The following is a 15,044-nucleotide window of genomic DNA, read 5'->3' on the forward strand; positions in this document are numbered from 1 at the left end:
GCTAACAATGCTGATTTTATTAATCTATATTTGAAGCTTAATAGAATCAGCAAATGAACAATAAAATCAAATAAACAAAAGATAAATACTAGCGATCGCTTGTGTGAATAAAAAATCGAGTTAAGTGGTCAATAGGATATAACCGATGGTTTAATCTTCCAAATAAGGACTTGGTTGATTGGGAATCCAATGACGGGAGATCGTGAATATTTATAATACTCCTAACTGTACTGTAGTGAAGCTGCTACACAGTAAAGATCTAAGCTAACCTAAACATTAGACACTTTATAGTGTAGTTGGATAGAAGTGGAGGACTCTCAACTAAGATAAGTAACGTTGCTCTATGTATGAGAGAATACGTTTAGCATGAGGTCATGAGTTCTTCATCATGTGCTCCTTATATAGCTCAGGAGGAAGCAAACCCTCACTGGATTTTCTTCTTGATCCAAGATCCTTGGTGATCACGACACATAGTTGTTTCCTAATCATCCCAAACTTGCCAATGAGGTCTCCAGGGTTACAATACAAAACAGTTTTTAGATCTCCTTGCCAGCATGACTATAGAGATCTGCAGACATTGTGGGATCAATCTCATTATATCTGGATTCCTTACGGTGTCTTTGATTTCTTTGAGAAGAAATTATTTCTCGAACTTGCATAATCATCATGAGAGCACCAATCGTCTCTAGGAGGATCTCTCATTTTTAGCAAGATTATGTAAGATAGCCTTGCCACTTGTATAATGGCTACATGTCATTCGTCATAGTATTTTATCTACAAACCGGCATACCGTTTTGCATCATTCTTCTTTTGGCAGATGACGTGCCACCGAAGGATATGGGGCAAAAGATATCCTTGGTATGCGACTAGAATTTCGTCCATCATTTAATAGGAAGCGTTGACATATGGTGGCATCTTATTGGTATGTGTGGATAGAGTTGTACACTAACCGAGTTAGCTCGGTTAACTCGCTCGACTCAACGTAAAAAAGCTCCATTCGACTCGGTTCGAAACTAAGTTCGAGCCGAGTCAAGCTGATTTTTTGAGCTTGCCTGAGCTCGACTAGACTTGGATCGAACCCCAACTCGTATCAAACTCAGATCGAACTAGTTTGGTGACTGTTATTTTGATATTGATGTTGCTTAGCAAGTGTTTGATGACATGACTCAACGAAGTGTCAGCTGGTGGCAAGGAAGGTATGGATATGAAACAAATACCCTTGTATCTTGATTTTTTATGTTGCCTACTGAGTGTTTGATGAAATACTTGTAAACCGAAGCTACATTCTGTGAGAATTTGAAGGTGCACTCCATGTGTTTAAGAAAATGTCGTAGAGGCTCGATCTTGGCTCAAACTCGGCTCGAACTAGCCCGAGCTGCTGCCCGAACCAAGCCAAGCTGGCCAGTCAGGCTTGAGGACCGAGTAGAGCTTAGTTCGAGCTAGGCTCAACCAGTGGCCGGGTCGAGCTGTGCCAAGCTCGACTTAGTTTGACTCGTGTACACCTCTATGTGTGGACGTGTCAAGATGGTTGTAAACAAGTGGGCCCCACATTTAGATGACCCCATATTGATGTGGGCCCACCTAATGGATGGTCCACATCAAAGGTCGGCCCATTATGATAAATAACCCACATCCAAAGTGGGTTGGCGTGATAGACAACTCACTTCAAAGGTGGAACTTACATAATGGACGGTCCACATCAAAGGTGGGATCCACATGATGTGCAATGGACATTCAAGCTAGCCCCAAATGATGGACAAAGGTTGGCCCCTAATGATAAATGGCCAATATCCAAGGCGAGCCCTGCATGATTGGCAACCCACATTGAAGGTGGGGCCCACATGATAGATAGTCCACATCAAAGGTGGGCTCCACATGATGGCTAATTAATAATGGTGGGTCTCACATGATGGATGATCCACATCAAAGCTCGGCCCTAACAATGAGTGGCCCATATCCAAGGTGGACCCCGCATGATGGACAACCCACATCAGAGGTGGGGCTCACATGATTGATGGTCCACATCAAAGGTGGGCTCCACATGATGGGCAGTGGATATTGAAGGTGGGCCCCACATGATGGATGAGTAACATCAAAGGTAGGCCCTATAGTGAACGGTGCATATTAAGGCCCATTTGGATACCACCAAATAATCTACCTTTTCTACTTACAACAATAGATTAGTACGTTTGGTTTATGATCAGTTATATGTAACATTTTTACTTAATGTTACTTAATCACTTCATCTTAATAAGTAGAAACCAAGTTAAGCTACTGGAGGATCAAGTAGCTTATCTTAAGTAACTTACAATCCAAACGCCCTTAAAGGTCATCCCCTATGATGAATGGGCCACATCAAAGGTGGGACCCACACAATGAACGGTCTACATCAAAGGTTGGCCCCACATGATGGACGGTGGATGTGAGGGAGACCAAATAGACTTGAGGGATAATTACTTATGATGTTCAAAGCCAAACATGATTTTCTAATTTTTGGCTGATAAGATGCCGTTTACCAAGCATACTTATCTACTGAATAAGTAGAAACTAAAATAAGTTTCTTACCTAAAGTTACTTACCATCCAAATGCCCCCTAAATATGCAACATTGTGGCATATATGGGTGCTTGGAGCTAAATCATAGCAATGATTAGTGCATGTGGGATATTTGAATATGGATAATAAACATGTGGCAAATGTGGCATATGTGAGTGATGAAGCTGAAATATGGCACATGTGAGGTGCTTGAGGATGTATGGTGGCACATGTGACACAAGGCATGCATTCGCACATTTGACACATGTGGGCCCTTTGAGAACTTGTGCACATTGGCACATAAGGCACATATGGAGGGATTGAAAATGGACTATGGTAGGTGTGGCACATTGATGCATATGGGTGCTTTGCATATGTGGGTTACCAGAAAAGATAGAATGGTAGAACAAGTGGCGTAGTGGCAGATGTGGGGCACAATGAAGATAGATGGTGCCACATTTGAGTTTAACTCCATTTTCCTTCCATAGTGGGAGAATGGCCTCCCTTCATATGAGTGTATGTGTGAGAATACATTAAAAATAGTTTTCAATAAAGATAGAAAATGGCAAAAGATGTTTCACATAAATTGCAAAAAAAAAAAAGAAAAAAGACTTAACAAACAACTAAAAGTTAGTTTCACAGGATTGTTTTCTTTCCTTTCATTAATCCAAACAAGCCTTGTGACATTAGTAATAAAAAACAGGTAGAACAAGATTTTGTCGAGGTCATCCTTCTTTTTTTGAAAAGACAGCTATGTGTTGATATAGGCAAATGTACAAGATGGGGATTCAGGTGGGCCTCACAGAGAGGTGGCCACTCCTATCGTATGAAAATAAAAGTGCAAGAGATGAAAAAAAGAAAATACAGCAGAACAGGGGAATCAAAAGAAAATGGAGCAGAAGATAGCTGCAATGAGAAGGTTGCCAGATAAAGGAACCTGTCCAGAGGAGAGGGAGACTCCCAGGAGATGTAAGCAGGAATAAGAGGACAGGACACTGGAGAGAGCCGCACGCTGCAATGGGCAATGGGGGACGGATGAGTCAGCCAACCCCTGTTTTCCGTTTGGATAATCTGATATGGCCTAGATTTGATCTGTCCAGAAGGATGGAGCCTCTAATGGGCCTTGGAAGATCATTCTGATGGAGGAAGAGCTTGTTCGGAGTACCCTTACTTGCCAATTTAGCGAGACCGTCAACTACAGCGTTACCTTCTCTGAATGTGAAGCAAAAACATCCTGTCAAATCAATACTCGAGAAAATCACCAGCAGTTTCCTTAAAAAATTATGCATACCAGGCAATTAGAACCATCTGCATAGTGGCCCACCAGACCAACAATCCTAATCAACGAACATGAGCCACACTTAAGCTGGAGACAACCAATTATGTCAACTCACGTGTTGGGCTCTCATTGGCTTATTATATAGTGAAGAATCTAAGATAGATGGAACATGTACATGCAATAATAGAAGAGGATATGATAGATGGAACATATGTAGGCAATGATAGAGGTGGATAATCTTGTATGTGATTTTTGAGATCCTTCTCTTTCCCTTACTATGAACATCTCTAATTTTTTTTCTTGTGATTTCCCTGTTAGGAACAAGGAATGGCAGAAGCAGTTGTATCTGGCTTTCTTCAACTAGTTATTGAAAAACTAGCATCGCCAATCCTAGAACAGTGTGAACTGTTGTGGGGTGTTCACAAGGAGATGGAAAATCTAAGAAGCAAGTTATCGACGATACAAGCCGTGCTTGAAGATGCAGAGGAGCAGCTAGTAAAGAGCAAGGCGCTACAGAATTGGCTGGGAAAGCTTAAAGATGTGGTTTATGATGCAGATGACATATTGGATGAGTTCACAAACGAAGCGGAAGCAGAACCAAAAGTGGAAGCTAAACGCAGAAAAGTGGAGATTGGGGATTGCATCACGAAGGCATGCAATTTCTTTTCATCATCAAACCCACTGGTATCCCGTTCAAATATGGCAGATAAGATAAAGGAGATAGAACAGAGATTAGAAGCAATTGCTGAGGAGAGGTCTAAATTCCATTTGATAGGTGGAGAACGGGTGTCAGATATTAGAGGCCGAGAACCAACTGACTCATTTGTAATCGAATCAGATGTTTATGGAAGGGAAGAAGATAAAAGAAGGGTAATGGAATTACTGATTAATGAGGATTACATAGAGGATGTTATGGTCATTCCCATTGTCGGTATGGGGGGCCTTGGAAAGACAACAGTTGCTCAGCTAGCATACAATGATGTGAGGGTGAAGAGGCATTTCGATTTAAGAATGTGGGTTTGTGTGTCAGATGATTTCGATGTGTGGAGGCTGACAAAAGCAATTTTAGAATCTGCTACGGACAGCAAATGTGATCTCCTAGATGTGGATTTACTGCAGCGTCGCCTCCGAGAAAAGCTGAGTGGGAAGAAGTTCTTACTTGTGTTGGATGATGTATGGGATGAAAATCCCGAGAAATGGTATCGGTTGAAACAATTTCTCAGAGGAGGTGCAAGGGGTAGCAAAATCATAGTAACTACCCGTATTGAAAAAGTTGCTTTAATCATGGGCACTCTCCCTCCACACCATTTGCGGAGATTATCAGACAATGATTGTTGGTCTCTGTTCAAGCAGCAGGCGTTTGGGCATGGAAGACAAGAACATCCAAACCTTATAATTCTTGGAAAAGAAATTGTGAAGAAGTGTGGGGGCGTCCCTTTGGCAGCGAAGGCACTCGGAAGCTTGATGCACTTCAAAACAGAGGAAAGAGAGTGGTTGGCTGTCAAAGAAAGTGACATTTGGAATCTACCCGAAGAAGAGATCATATTTTACCTGCTTTGAGGTTGAGTTATTATCATCTTCCACCACATTTGAAGCAATGTTTTGCATACTGCTCAATATTTCCGAAAGATCATATAATCGTGAAGATGAAGCTAATCCAACTATGGATGGCAGAAGGTTTTATCAAATCATCAGACAGAAGAAAACAAATGGAAGACGTCGGGGGAGAGTATTTCAATAATCTATTATGGCGGTCCTTCTTTCAGGATGTTCAGAAAAATGAAGATGGGAATATAGTACGGTGCAAGATGCATGACCTCGTCCATGATCTTGCATGCTCTGTTGCTGGAAATGAATGCTCGATTGTGCAGGTCAAGAATGCAATGAGTATCCCTAACATATCTCGTCGGTTGTTGTTGGAGTGCGGGAATAACATGAGTGTCCTAACAGACCCAGAGCCCTCAAGGAGAGCAAACCATTTGCGAACGCTGCTTGTGCTTAGAAGTCTGCATTTCAGCATTCCTCATAATGTTTTGGTACATTTTATGTTCTTACGTGTGCTAGATTTAAACTGGGTGAATGTCACCATGGAGTTGTTGGTTTCAATCAGCAGGTTGAAGCACTTAAGATACCTCGAGCTGTCTATTACTGAAATACGAGCCCTTCCTGAATCCATTTGCACCCTTCACCATTTGCAAACCTTGAAACTCTCAAGGTGTTAAAAACCTGAAGAGTTACCCAGGGACATGAGCAAAATGACTAGTCTAAGACATCTTGATATCAGTGAATATGATAAATTGACCCATACGCCAGCTAATACGGGAGAATTAAAGTTCCTTCAGACCTTGCCAATATTCATAGTTGGTAAGGATAGTGGACGTGGTATAAGAGAGCTGCAAGGTCTAAACCTTGGAGGAGAATTGACTATTCGAAACCTCGAGAATGTGATGTGTGCAGCAAATGCCCAGGAAGCAAACTTGAAGGATAAGCCGAACCTTTGTAAGTTACACTTTTCGTGGGGTCGGGATATTGATCTTCAGTTGGAAGGAAACGTGGAGCAAACACTTGAAGGTCTCCAACCACATCCAAATCTCAAAAGGTTGACTATGGAAGAGTACATGGGTGTCAGATTTCCGCATTGGATGTGTTCTTCATTGCTTCCAAATCTGATTGAAGTTTCAGTGATTAATTGCAGAAGATGCGAACAGCTCCCCCTGGTCAGCCGCTCACCATTCATTAAAGCTCTTGTGATACAAGGAATGTATGCTTTGAAATCTATTGACAACCATTTCTCTGGCGGTGATGATGTTACAGAGGGATTTCAGTCACTGAAAGAACTCAGCTTGATAGATATGCCTAATTTAGAGTGGTCAGTATTCAATGGAAGAGAAGTACTACTCCCTCACCTTGACAAATTAACTGTCTCAGGATGTCCAAAGTTAACAATGCTTCCATGCCTTCCATCTCTAAAAATATTGGAATTGAAGGATGGTAATGAGATGTTGTTAGGTTCAGTGGCAATCCTATCCTCACTTTCCTCCCTCAAGGTTGAAGGTTTCAAGGAGCTAAGGTCGCTGTCAGATGGGTTGTTTGAAAACCAAACCCATCTCTTGAGCCTAGAAATTAGGGAATGCCCAAAGCTAGAGTCTGTATCTAGGGAGCTTGGAAACCTTGCTGCTCTAGATTCTCTGTCTATTCATCGGTGTGATAAGCTGGCATTGTTGCCAGAGGAGTTACAAAACCTCACCTCTCTCCGTTGGCTGTCGATTGATGGGTGCAATGGTCTAACGTCCTTGAGACTACGAGGCTTGAGCTCTCTTCAAGATCTATTCATCCAGTGGTGTGAAAGCTTAACGAGTTTGATAGGGGGACTGCAACACCTCACTGCCTTACAAGACTTGTTCATTAATATATGTCCGGAGCTGGCATATTTACCAGAGGGTATGCAACACCTTACTTCCCTTCGAAAACTCACCATAGGGAGCTGTCAGAAGTTGACATGTTTGCCGGAAGGGCTACGACATGTCACAACACTGGAAGATCTATCAATCGGTGGAATGACTCCGCCGGAGTGGATAGGAAACCTGTCCTCGCTTCGAAGTTTGCAGATTAACGGTTGTGATAAATTGACGTGTTTGCCATCAGGGTTGCAACTCCTAACAAACCTCCAAATTCTAAAAATCCGGAATTGGCAAAGTCTAACAGCTCTGCCGGAGTGGATAGGAAACCTCTCCTCGCTTCGATATTTGGAAATTTACTATTGTCGAAAATTGGAATGTTTGCCATCCGGGTTGCAACTTCTAACAAATCTCCAACGTCTAACAATCAGAAGCTGTCCCCAATTAGAGAAGCGATGCAAGAAGGAGAAAGGCGAGGATTGGCACAAGATAGCACACATCCCAGATATCCGTATTCACAAGGACTTGTCCATTTAGGATTGTAAGTACCACTTTTCACTCAAAACTTATCTTTGCTTTATAATTTGGGGATTTCTACTGGGAAGCTCTTTACTAATAATATGTTTGGGAATTTTATAAAATACTACATCACTAATTAAGACTCTATTTACATCTTAGTACCTTTCTAAAATTATCTTCCTATTAAACTACCTCACCAATCAAGGTATTTGTCATAGGGGTACCTTATGTCATGTTTTTCATAAAATGACAAAAATGCCCATCCTTAATAATCTAAACTCAACTACTTAAACGTAGATACCATATTTATGAAGTGTTTATTGTCGAAAGCTGGTGGTAGCCAGGGGCTATTGGTCAGTGCTCTATGGATTTATTTGCCATATCATTTTATGGCATGATTCAAAAATTAAGTCACGTCCAAATCTCAGGTGGACCAAGGAAATAGTGGTCTTTAAGCACCCACAATTAAAAACTTCTTAGAGGCCCGGAGAGCTTTGGATCATGCTTGTGTTTATTATTGGGAAATGCTTTTTAAGAGGACAAATTACAATATTGCGCGGTCCACGTGGTATGTGTATCACATCCAACTCGTTCAACATTTGCACACTAATATTATTATTAGACTAAAGAAAAACTTGAAAAATCCAATCATAAGGTGGTTTAATCCATAAAAAATAATGTACACCATTCGAAATTTTCAATTTAAGTGTAGCCTATCTACTAATCTGATTGACCTGATATTTTGGTTAAGTTATCACCACGGTGTGTTGCATACCTTGGACGGTTTGGATGTTATACACATAGTACATTGGCCCTACAAGTATCAAGTTTCACTACTTATTAAAGAAAATATGAGGGTATTTTTGTAATTTCATCCCTAAAAAAGCATCACCTCATAATTTTTACTTGTAAAGGCTTTATTCGGTAAAATATAAATTCCTTTACGGTAAAATTCCCAAAAAAATAGAGGGCACTTCAGTCATTTCAACTGACTAAAAGGCTTTCCTTTAGTCACGGCACTTTCCACTAAAAATGCCTTACTCTTGCACGCATTATCATTTTAATTAATTGTACTTCTTCAGGAGTGCGATGGAGCCACACATGGGCATCAAACGCCAAAGGCAATTCTGGAGCTCAATATAATCTTAGGCTTTTGCTACCTTGAATGCTTGCGTGGTGGAAGTTACACAGCAAATGATCAGTTCAAATATAAGGTAATTAACTTTAAGATTATTATTTTTAAATATATGTTGGAGTGAAATTAAGTCACTAAGGCCTAGCTTTGATATAAAAAAATAAATAAATTTTTAAATGGGAAAAATCATGCAGTTTATAGTATTTTTGTTACATTATTTGATCTGAAAATATTTTAGGCCGATTTGAATTGATGGAGTCCACAGAGTAGAATTGAAAGGAAAATTCCACATCTGAGGAAAATAATGGATGAGGAAATCCATGGAAAAGAATCCTAAAAAGGTTGTCTATGTTACTTTCCATGATGTTAAGGGCCCGTTCGGATACCACCAAATAAGTTACTTTTTCTACTTACAACAGTAGTTAAACTTATTTCGGATAAGTTTGGTTTATAATTAGTTATAAGTAACTTTTTACTTAAAATCACTTAATCAATTCAGTTAACTTTTTTAGCTTTTCTAGTTTTCATAGTTACTGAAGAGGCGCATCAAGAGAGACGAAAGAGAGGAGAAGATAGTAAGTATGTTGTTAATCAAACATACTTATCTGCTTAAGTAACTTATGATCCAAATGCCCACTAAGGGAAATGTGGAATGATCAGTGATGAAAAAGTGATATTTGCCTCTCAAAAAATGTGGAAATGTGGATAACAAAGGACTTTGGAAGAAAAGGAAAACACTCTTTTTTTAAAGGAAAACTGTAGAAAAGAAAATAGTTTCCCACATGTTATTTTATTGTTGCAACTGATGGAAAACATCACATCAGCATTTTGCCACAGTTATCTTTTTGGATTCCACCAATCCAAACAGTCAGGCCAATCATCCTTTTATGGACTATCTCAATTTTTTGGTAGATGCATTGTATGGTTCCTGGATTGCCTTTTATGGTTAACTGATGTGTTTGGCAAACAGATCATTTAAACACCATCATTTCATTGTGGAATGAGAGTGGGACTCATGCAAATGAGATGAAGGAGCCTAGCAGCAAACATGCCAATGCGGTACACTTATGGGAGACTGAGCAAGAAAGCTGGGGGTTGAACCAAAAATCAGGCTGGTCTGCTTATTAGGTAGGTGACAAGCGTATGTTGAATGTAAATCAATAGTTATTTTCTTTACAAACTTTCCAATTTTTTGTTACAAAAGTGGCGCAACTGGTGTGTGGACGACACTGAGTTTGAATAATTTTAGGTTTGCTAACAGAGCTCTCTCCCCCTCTGATCCACCACGTGATGATTCAAATTGTTCGTTCAGAAATTCCAACTGAAGATGGTCCATATATAGAAATTCTTACTTATCTAAAAGCAACTTGAAACGATGGTCTATATGTTATGCGAACTTGATGATGTCAGATCAGTTAGATTTCTCTCATGGGAGCAGCCATATACTATGGGACCTTCTAGATGTATGGTTTGGATCATCACATCATGGGGTGAATGGGAAAGCCAATTGGGCAAGCCTTGATAGCAAATTAATCTCATTTAGTGCTAAACTGTCACTGGATTAACAATCGAATTCTCTACTCTTTTTTCTTTATTTTTAAATATTTTTGCGGATGTGTTTCTTAGGCATGTTTGAATTCTTGTTGCATTCTCTCTCTCTCTCTCTCTCTCTCTCTCTCTCTCTCTCTCTCTCACACACACACACACACACACACACACACACACACACACACACTTCGGTTTTGATCATCACATCCTATTGAATAGTGTGGGGAAGATGATTGAGAATTGATCACCTACAAGCAATGGGACTAGTTCTTGTACCACAACATCTTTATCGACAACACACCATTTGTGTAGGAAATCAGTACTATGAAAAACTATAGGCCTCGCTTCTCAAAAGTCAGGCTGATCAGATCACTAGGTGTGCATTCCAATACTGTGGCCCATCTGATGAGTCAGGTAATCTTCATGGTGATGCCTACCATTTTCATAGCACTGGTGTCAATTATACACAGCTGGTTTGTACTATGTCGACAAGATACAACACCATAACTTGTGGTAACTTGCCTGTGGGTAATCAGTTCTCAGGATGATTTCTTAAATTGTTATATGATGGTTCCTTAATACTGACACAATTTTATTTTATTTTTGTTAACCCTGGGCCTTTCAGGATTAGAGACATGTTTAAGGATGGAAGTGGTTAGTGGAGGAGGGAATTCTTGGCTATTACAACTGATGTGGAGATTTTCTTGTCCTTTGGAAAGTGCATTCTTGCTTCGAAGCCGAGCACTGTTTTGAATGAGTTAAGGTTGTGATCTTGCTTCTTGGAAATTTCATGTGTATATTCCCAGTAGTTGGTTTAATTGTATTGCTGACTCTCTTGCAAAGGGGTCAATATATCTCTCTTATTAGTGACAATTATCCATTGTCTTGATGGATTTTCTTTCTTTCTTTCCTTTCTATTGTTTAATAGGATTTCATTGCCAATATTTAAAAAAATGAAATAGATAGACAAAAATGAATTATTTTGATTCATTGGAATTTTTTTTAAATGATTATGCTATTGGTTTTTGTGATTAAAATAATAATAACAATAACAATAATAAAATCTAGCATATACATAACCATTTTCAATTGAAGTTAGCAAGTTTTAGAACTATGCTTCAAAATACGGATGTTATTTGTCAATTGAGCTTGTTTATGAGAAAAATGGTCATACTATAGTACGAGTGTAATGGTTCTTATACATAACTCAATAGTCCAAATTGTAGGCCCTACTTTGGATAGGTTATTGAAAAATCACTATTACGGAACTGATGTCCATAGTGGCTGGTTGGTGGACATCTAACGTACAATTCGAATGAAAAGGTAGTCAGTTTGGCATGTGGGCCTTGACAAACATCAAATACATCCATGGTTTTTGTTGTTTGTTAACAAAGATTTCATACTTGGCTGACGTCTTTATCTTTTCTTCTCCACAACTTTTACATTTTTCAGCCATAATGATGCATGTAATATGAATTGTCATTTAAGATATCTATTATAGTACCGTTGACTTTATAAGAGGAGGGCTGTTTTTTTAGCATTATCTGACTTTGGTTTTGATGGTTCATGTCTAATAAAGCACATCCAACATAAAAACATAATCCTATCCTAAGTCAAGCCCTTTGTTCCATGAATCTAATCGCCTCACATCCCAACTAATATATTCTTATTTCTTTTGCAAGATAGCTTGACTTTTGTCGAAGAAAGAACCACGCTATAAACCATGCGTGCAGCTTAAGGGAGGGGTAAGGAGGAGATGATCAGGAGGGACCCCTGAACTAGTGTGGATCTAGATGACAGTCCATACATGTGAATGTGCTGCATCACTCTTCATCAAGCTTTCCTCTCCTCCCACTCATAACAATAAAGCCGACATGAACAATGTGAAATCTTCTGTCTGCTCCCATAATTCCTTTTCCATTCTCGAGTAAAATAATTTCATAAATATATTGGCACTATTTTGTTATATTGCTTTTGATGGAGCCATAAATTTTCTCTTAAATAAGGTTTAATGTCCAATTATTTCATTTTTTGTTGTTTATGCAGTTGACGCCTTGGCCAGTCATCATTTCCACAATATCAAAAGTCGATGTACGAGGAATTCTAAATGGAATTGTTCATGTGTGGTGGATGTAGGTTGTTTGCAGCACGCATGCCAACTTAGGATATGTGTCATAGACATGGACAATTGGGCATTCATCTGGTAGAGAAAACTATTATCAGGCCCTAACACAAACATTAGGCTGGTTGACTCATCAGATGGGTCGTGCATGTACATTGAATATGCGCCATTCCTCATTTCTTCCAATCGTCCATTTTTCTCATACAAATGTGGGCCACCCATAGAGTAGACCAATATGATTTTTGGGCTTGAGCATTAGCATAGTGTGCCTTTACCTGTCATGCACTGCTCCTGTGTACCTCAAGCAGCGTTCATCTAATTGTATTCATTGTATGGGCTGTTTTTGAAAAATAATACAAATAATTAAGTAAATGTCTGCTATGTGTTTCTATATCAAGCTAGGCAAGTCTTAGATCAGAAAGCGAGAAGGGAAACATGCATGGAACTCAGCAGAGAACATTTACCTGTTAAACCTAAACTAACAAGAAGTTGTTCACTCATTTGTTGTATTTATGCCAAAAAAAAAAAGAAAAAAAGAGGCAAGGTTTCCCTTGTTTTCAGTGCAAGAAGCACATTAGCTCACTTGGTACTTTCCGGGTTCTTCTTGTCTTTTCTATAATGCGTTTAAACATTAGATTTTCATCGTACCTTTCACATTCCATCAAACTGCCATAGTTTTGCTTAATTCACATCTAAGACATCTATGACAGAAATCAACATTCTTTTCTTGTATTTTTCTTTATTATGAGGATACTTAGTTTCCCAAAATGTGTTTTTGTTGGATTTGAGTGACGACTCAAATGAGGCATTGTCTACTACATTGCAGTTGATGATAAACAAAAACTATGCCATGATGTTGGTGAGCTACATTAGGCATCCATCTCTCACTTCTCATATTAAAGGAACGGGCCAAGGAGGGAAACGATGACCGACCGATGATAGCAAGCATCCCCACGATGGAGAATGACCATAGAAAGATCTTTCCACATTGAGGAAAGCTCTCTCGACTTGCATTATGTAACCTTAACAATTACATTCTCTGTTCATCTTGTTCTCCTATTCCCATATTCCGCGCTTGGTTGTAATGGAGCATTAATGCCAGGAACTTTACTTCCCATCTAATTGCATTTTTTAATAACATCTGTAAGTTCTCACATACATATCTAATATAGAACTGACTCTTCAAGTTCTTTCAGTGTTGATACATATTCATGCAGGAAGTTGACACTTAGAATGCCTAAGATGAGAAGCAACAATAGCGGGTGAATGCCAACACTCAAAGAATCGAAGCATCTATGAACAAGTAAGAAAGCTTTTTTTCTACAAAAAAAGTTGAATCTAATTGAATTCAGTAATATTGAAGATCATTAATGCTTCTTACGTTTATATGACAATGTTGCCCACATGCAATGTGAGCAGTAACCAAAATTAGATGCTTGTTATATATGTTCGACAGGCCTATTGGATATCCTTGGCGTGTCTTTGTGGAGCTTTCTCACCTATGTCCTTTGGGAAGTTGAGTACATAGTCTATGATCCGTAGATACTTTCAGAGAGCTAACATATCCATATCAAGTTGAAAGACACACCAATGCTACAAACCTTACCACATAAGTGACAATAAATGCGAGTGGCGGGCTGCTGCTAGTTCACGAGATTCTTCCGTCGGTTATAAATGGAGGGTTAGAGAGCACTGATTGTTTTTCAGGCACCTGACTTGTCAATGACATTGAATTTGTAATCTTTGTTTTCCATGGAGTTGATGTTTACAAATGTTAAGCCAAATGCGAATGTAGACCATGTGTAATTTGTACATGGATCGGATGATGTTTATCTTTCCATAAACTTCTTTTTTTTTTCTTCCAAATCTATAGATATGGACATTCAAATTTGACTAGGACAATAGTAATAGTTAAATTTGTGAATGCAGCGCCATGGGAACTTGTACAAACAGCATAGCTGAACTATGGCACAATAATAACTTGGATTAGGTAGCTGAGATATGGCTCTGCAAGATGGTATGCTGATGGCGGTTAAGATAGGCATGGTGGGTAATGTCCCAGTTTTATTCAAGTTTTATGATAAGTGTGGGTATGGGATGCCACGAGGTGAAACTCATACCCAAAGCAAACTGCGTTGATGCAGCGACTGTCGTAAGTGAGGCTATTTCTTCAGTGCATCATCTTTCCAACCAGACCACACAGTGGGCAGTGGAGATATGAAATGGTGAGTAATGGAGATATGGGGTTCACATCTCTCCTATTTGTACAGAGGAAACAGTCCATTTCGTGATACTTGATAGTACTCCTAGTTGGACACTCAGGGTGGATGGCCTGTGTGAGGCAGGTGGCTCATCTGAAGCAGAACCTATGTGAAGTGGGGCCCATGAGCGGGGTTCGGCCGAGGTCCTAACCCATGGGATGTGGGGCCTGTGCTATGAGATAAAGGGATTAGTGAGCCATGCTCTATCAGTTTGAGCTTTTAGAGCAAGTGGTTAATTGTCCTGCATC

General features: G+C 39.5%; 2 protein-coding genes across 2 annotated transcripts; both read left to right on the forward strand.

Annotated features, from left to right (window-relative positions):
- The first annotated feature begins 2,208 nt into the window (after positions 1-2,208).
- On the forward strand, positions 2,209-5,383 carry LOC131227460 (putative disease resistance protein RGA3). The gene has a single exon (XM_058223255.1). The coding sequence runs from the start codon at positions 4,141-4,143 to the stop codon at positions 5,371-5,373; it is 1,233 nt and encodes a 410-aa protein (XP_058079238.1). The 5' UTR covers positions 2,209-4,140; the 3' UTR covers positions 5,374-5,383.
- Positions 5,384-6,059: 676 nt separating this feature from the next.
- On the forward strand, positions 6,060-14,012 carry LOC131227459 (putative disease resistance protein RGA3). The gene is made up of 9 exons (XM_058223254.1): positions 6,060-7,752; positions 8,813-8,944; positions 9,836-9,993; positions 11,039-11,176; positions 12,096-12,340; positions 12,460-12,545; positions 13,362-13,552; positions 13,732-13,838; positions 13,992-14,012. The coding sequence occupies exon 1, from the start codon at positions 6,060-6,062 to the stop codon at positions 7,746-7,748; it is 1,689 nt and encodes a 562-aa protein (XP_058079237.1). The 3' UTR covers positions 7,749-7,752; positions 8,813-8,944; positions 9,836-9,993; positions 11,039-11,176; positions 12,096-12,340; positions 12,460-12,545; positions 13,362-13,552; positions 13,732-13,838; positions 13,992-14,012.
- The last annotated feature ends 1,032 nt before the right edge of the window (positions 14,013-15,044 follow it).

The sequence above is a fragment of the Magnolia sinica genome, chromosome 15 (genome assembly GCF_029962835.1).
Source record: "Magnolia sinica isolate HGM2019 chromosome 15, MsV1, whole genome shotgun sequence".
NCBI classification, from domain to species: domain Eukaryota; kingdom Viridiplantae; phylum Streptophyta; class Magnoliopsida; order Magnoliales; family Magnoliaceae; genus Magnolia; species Magnolia sinica.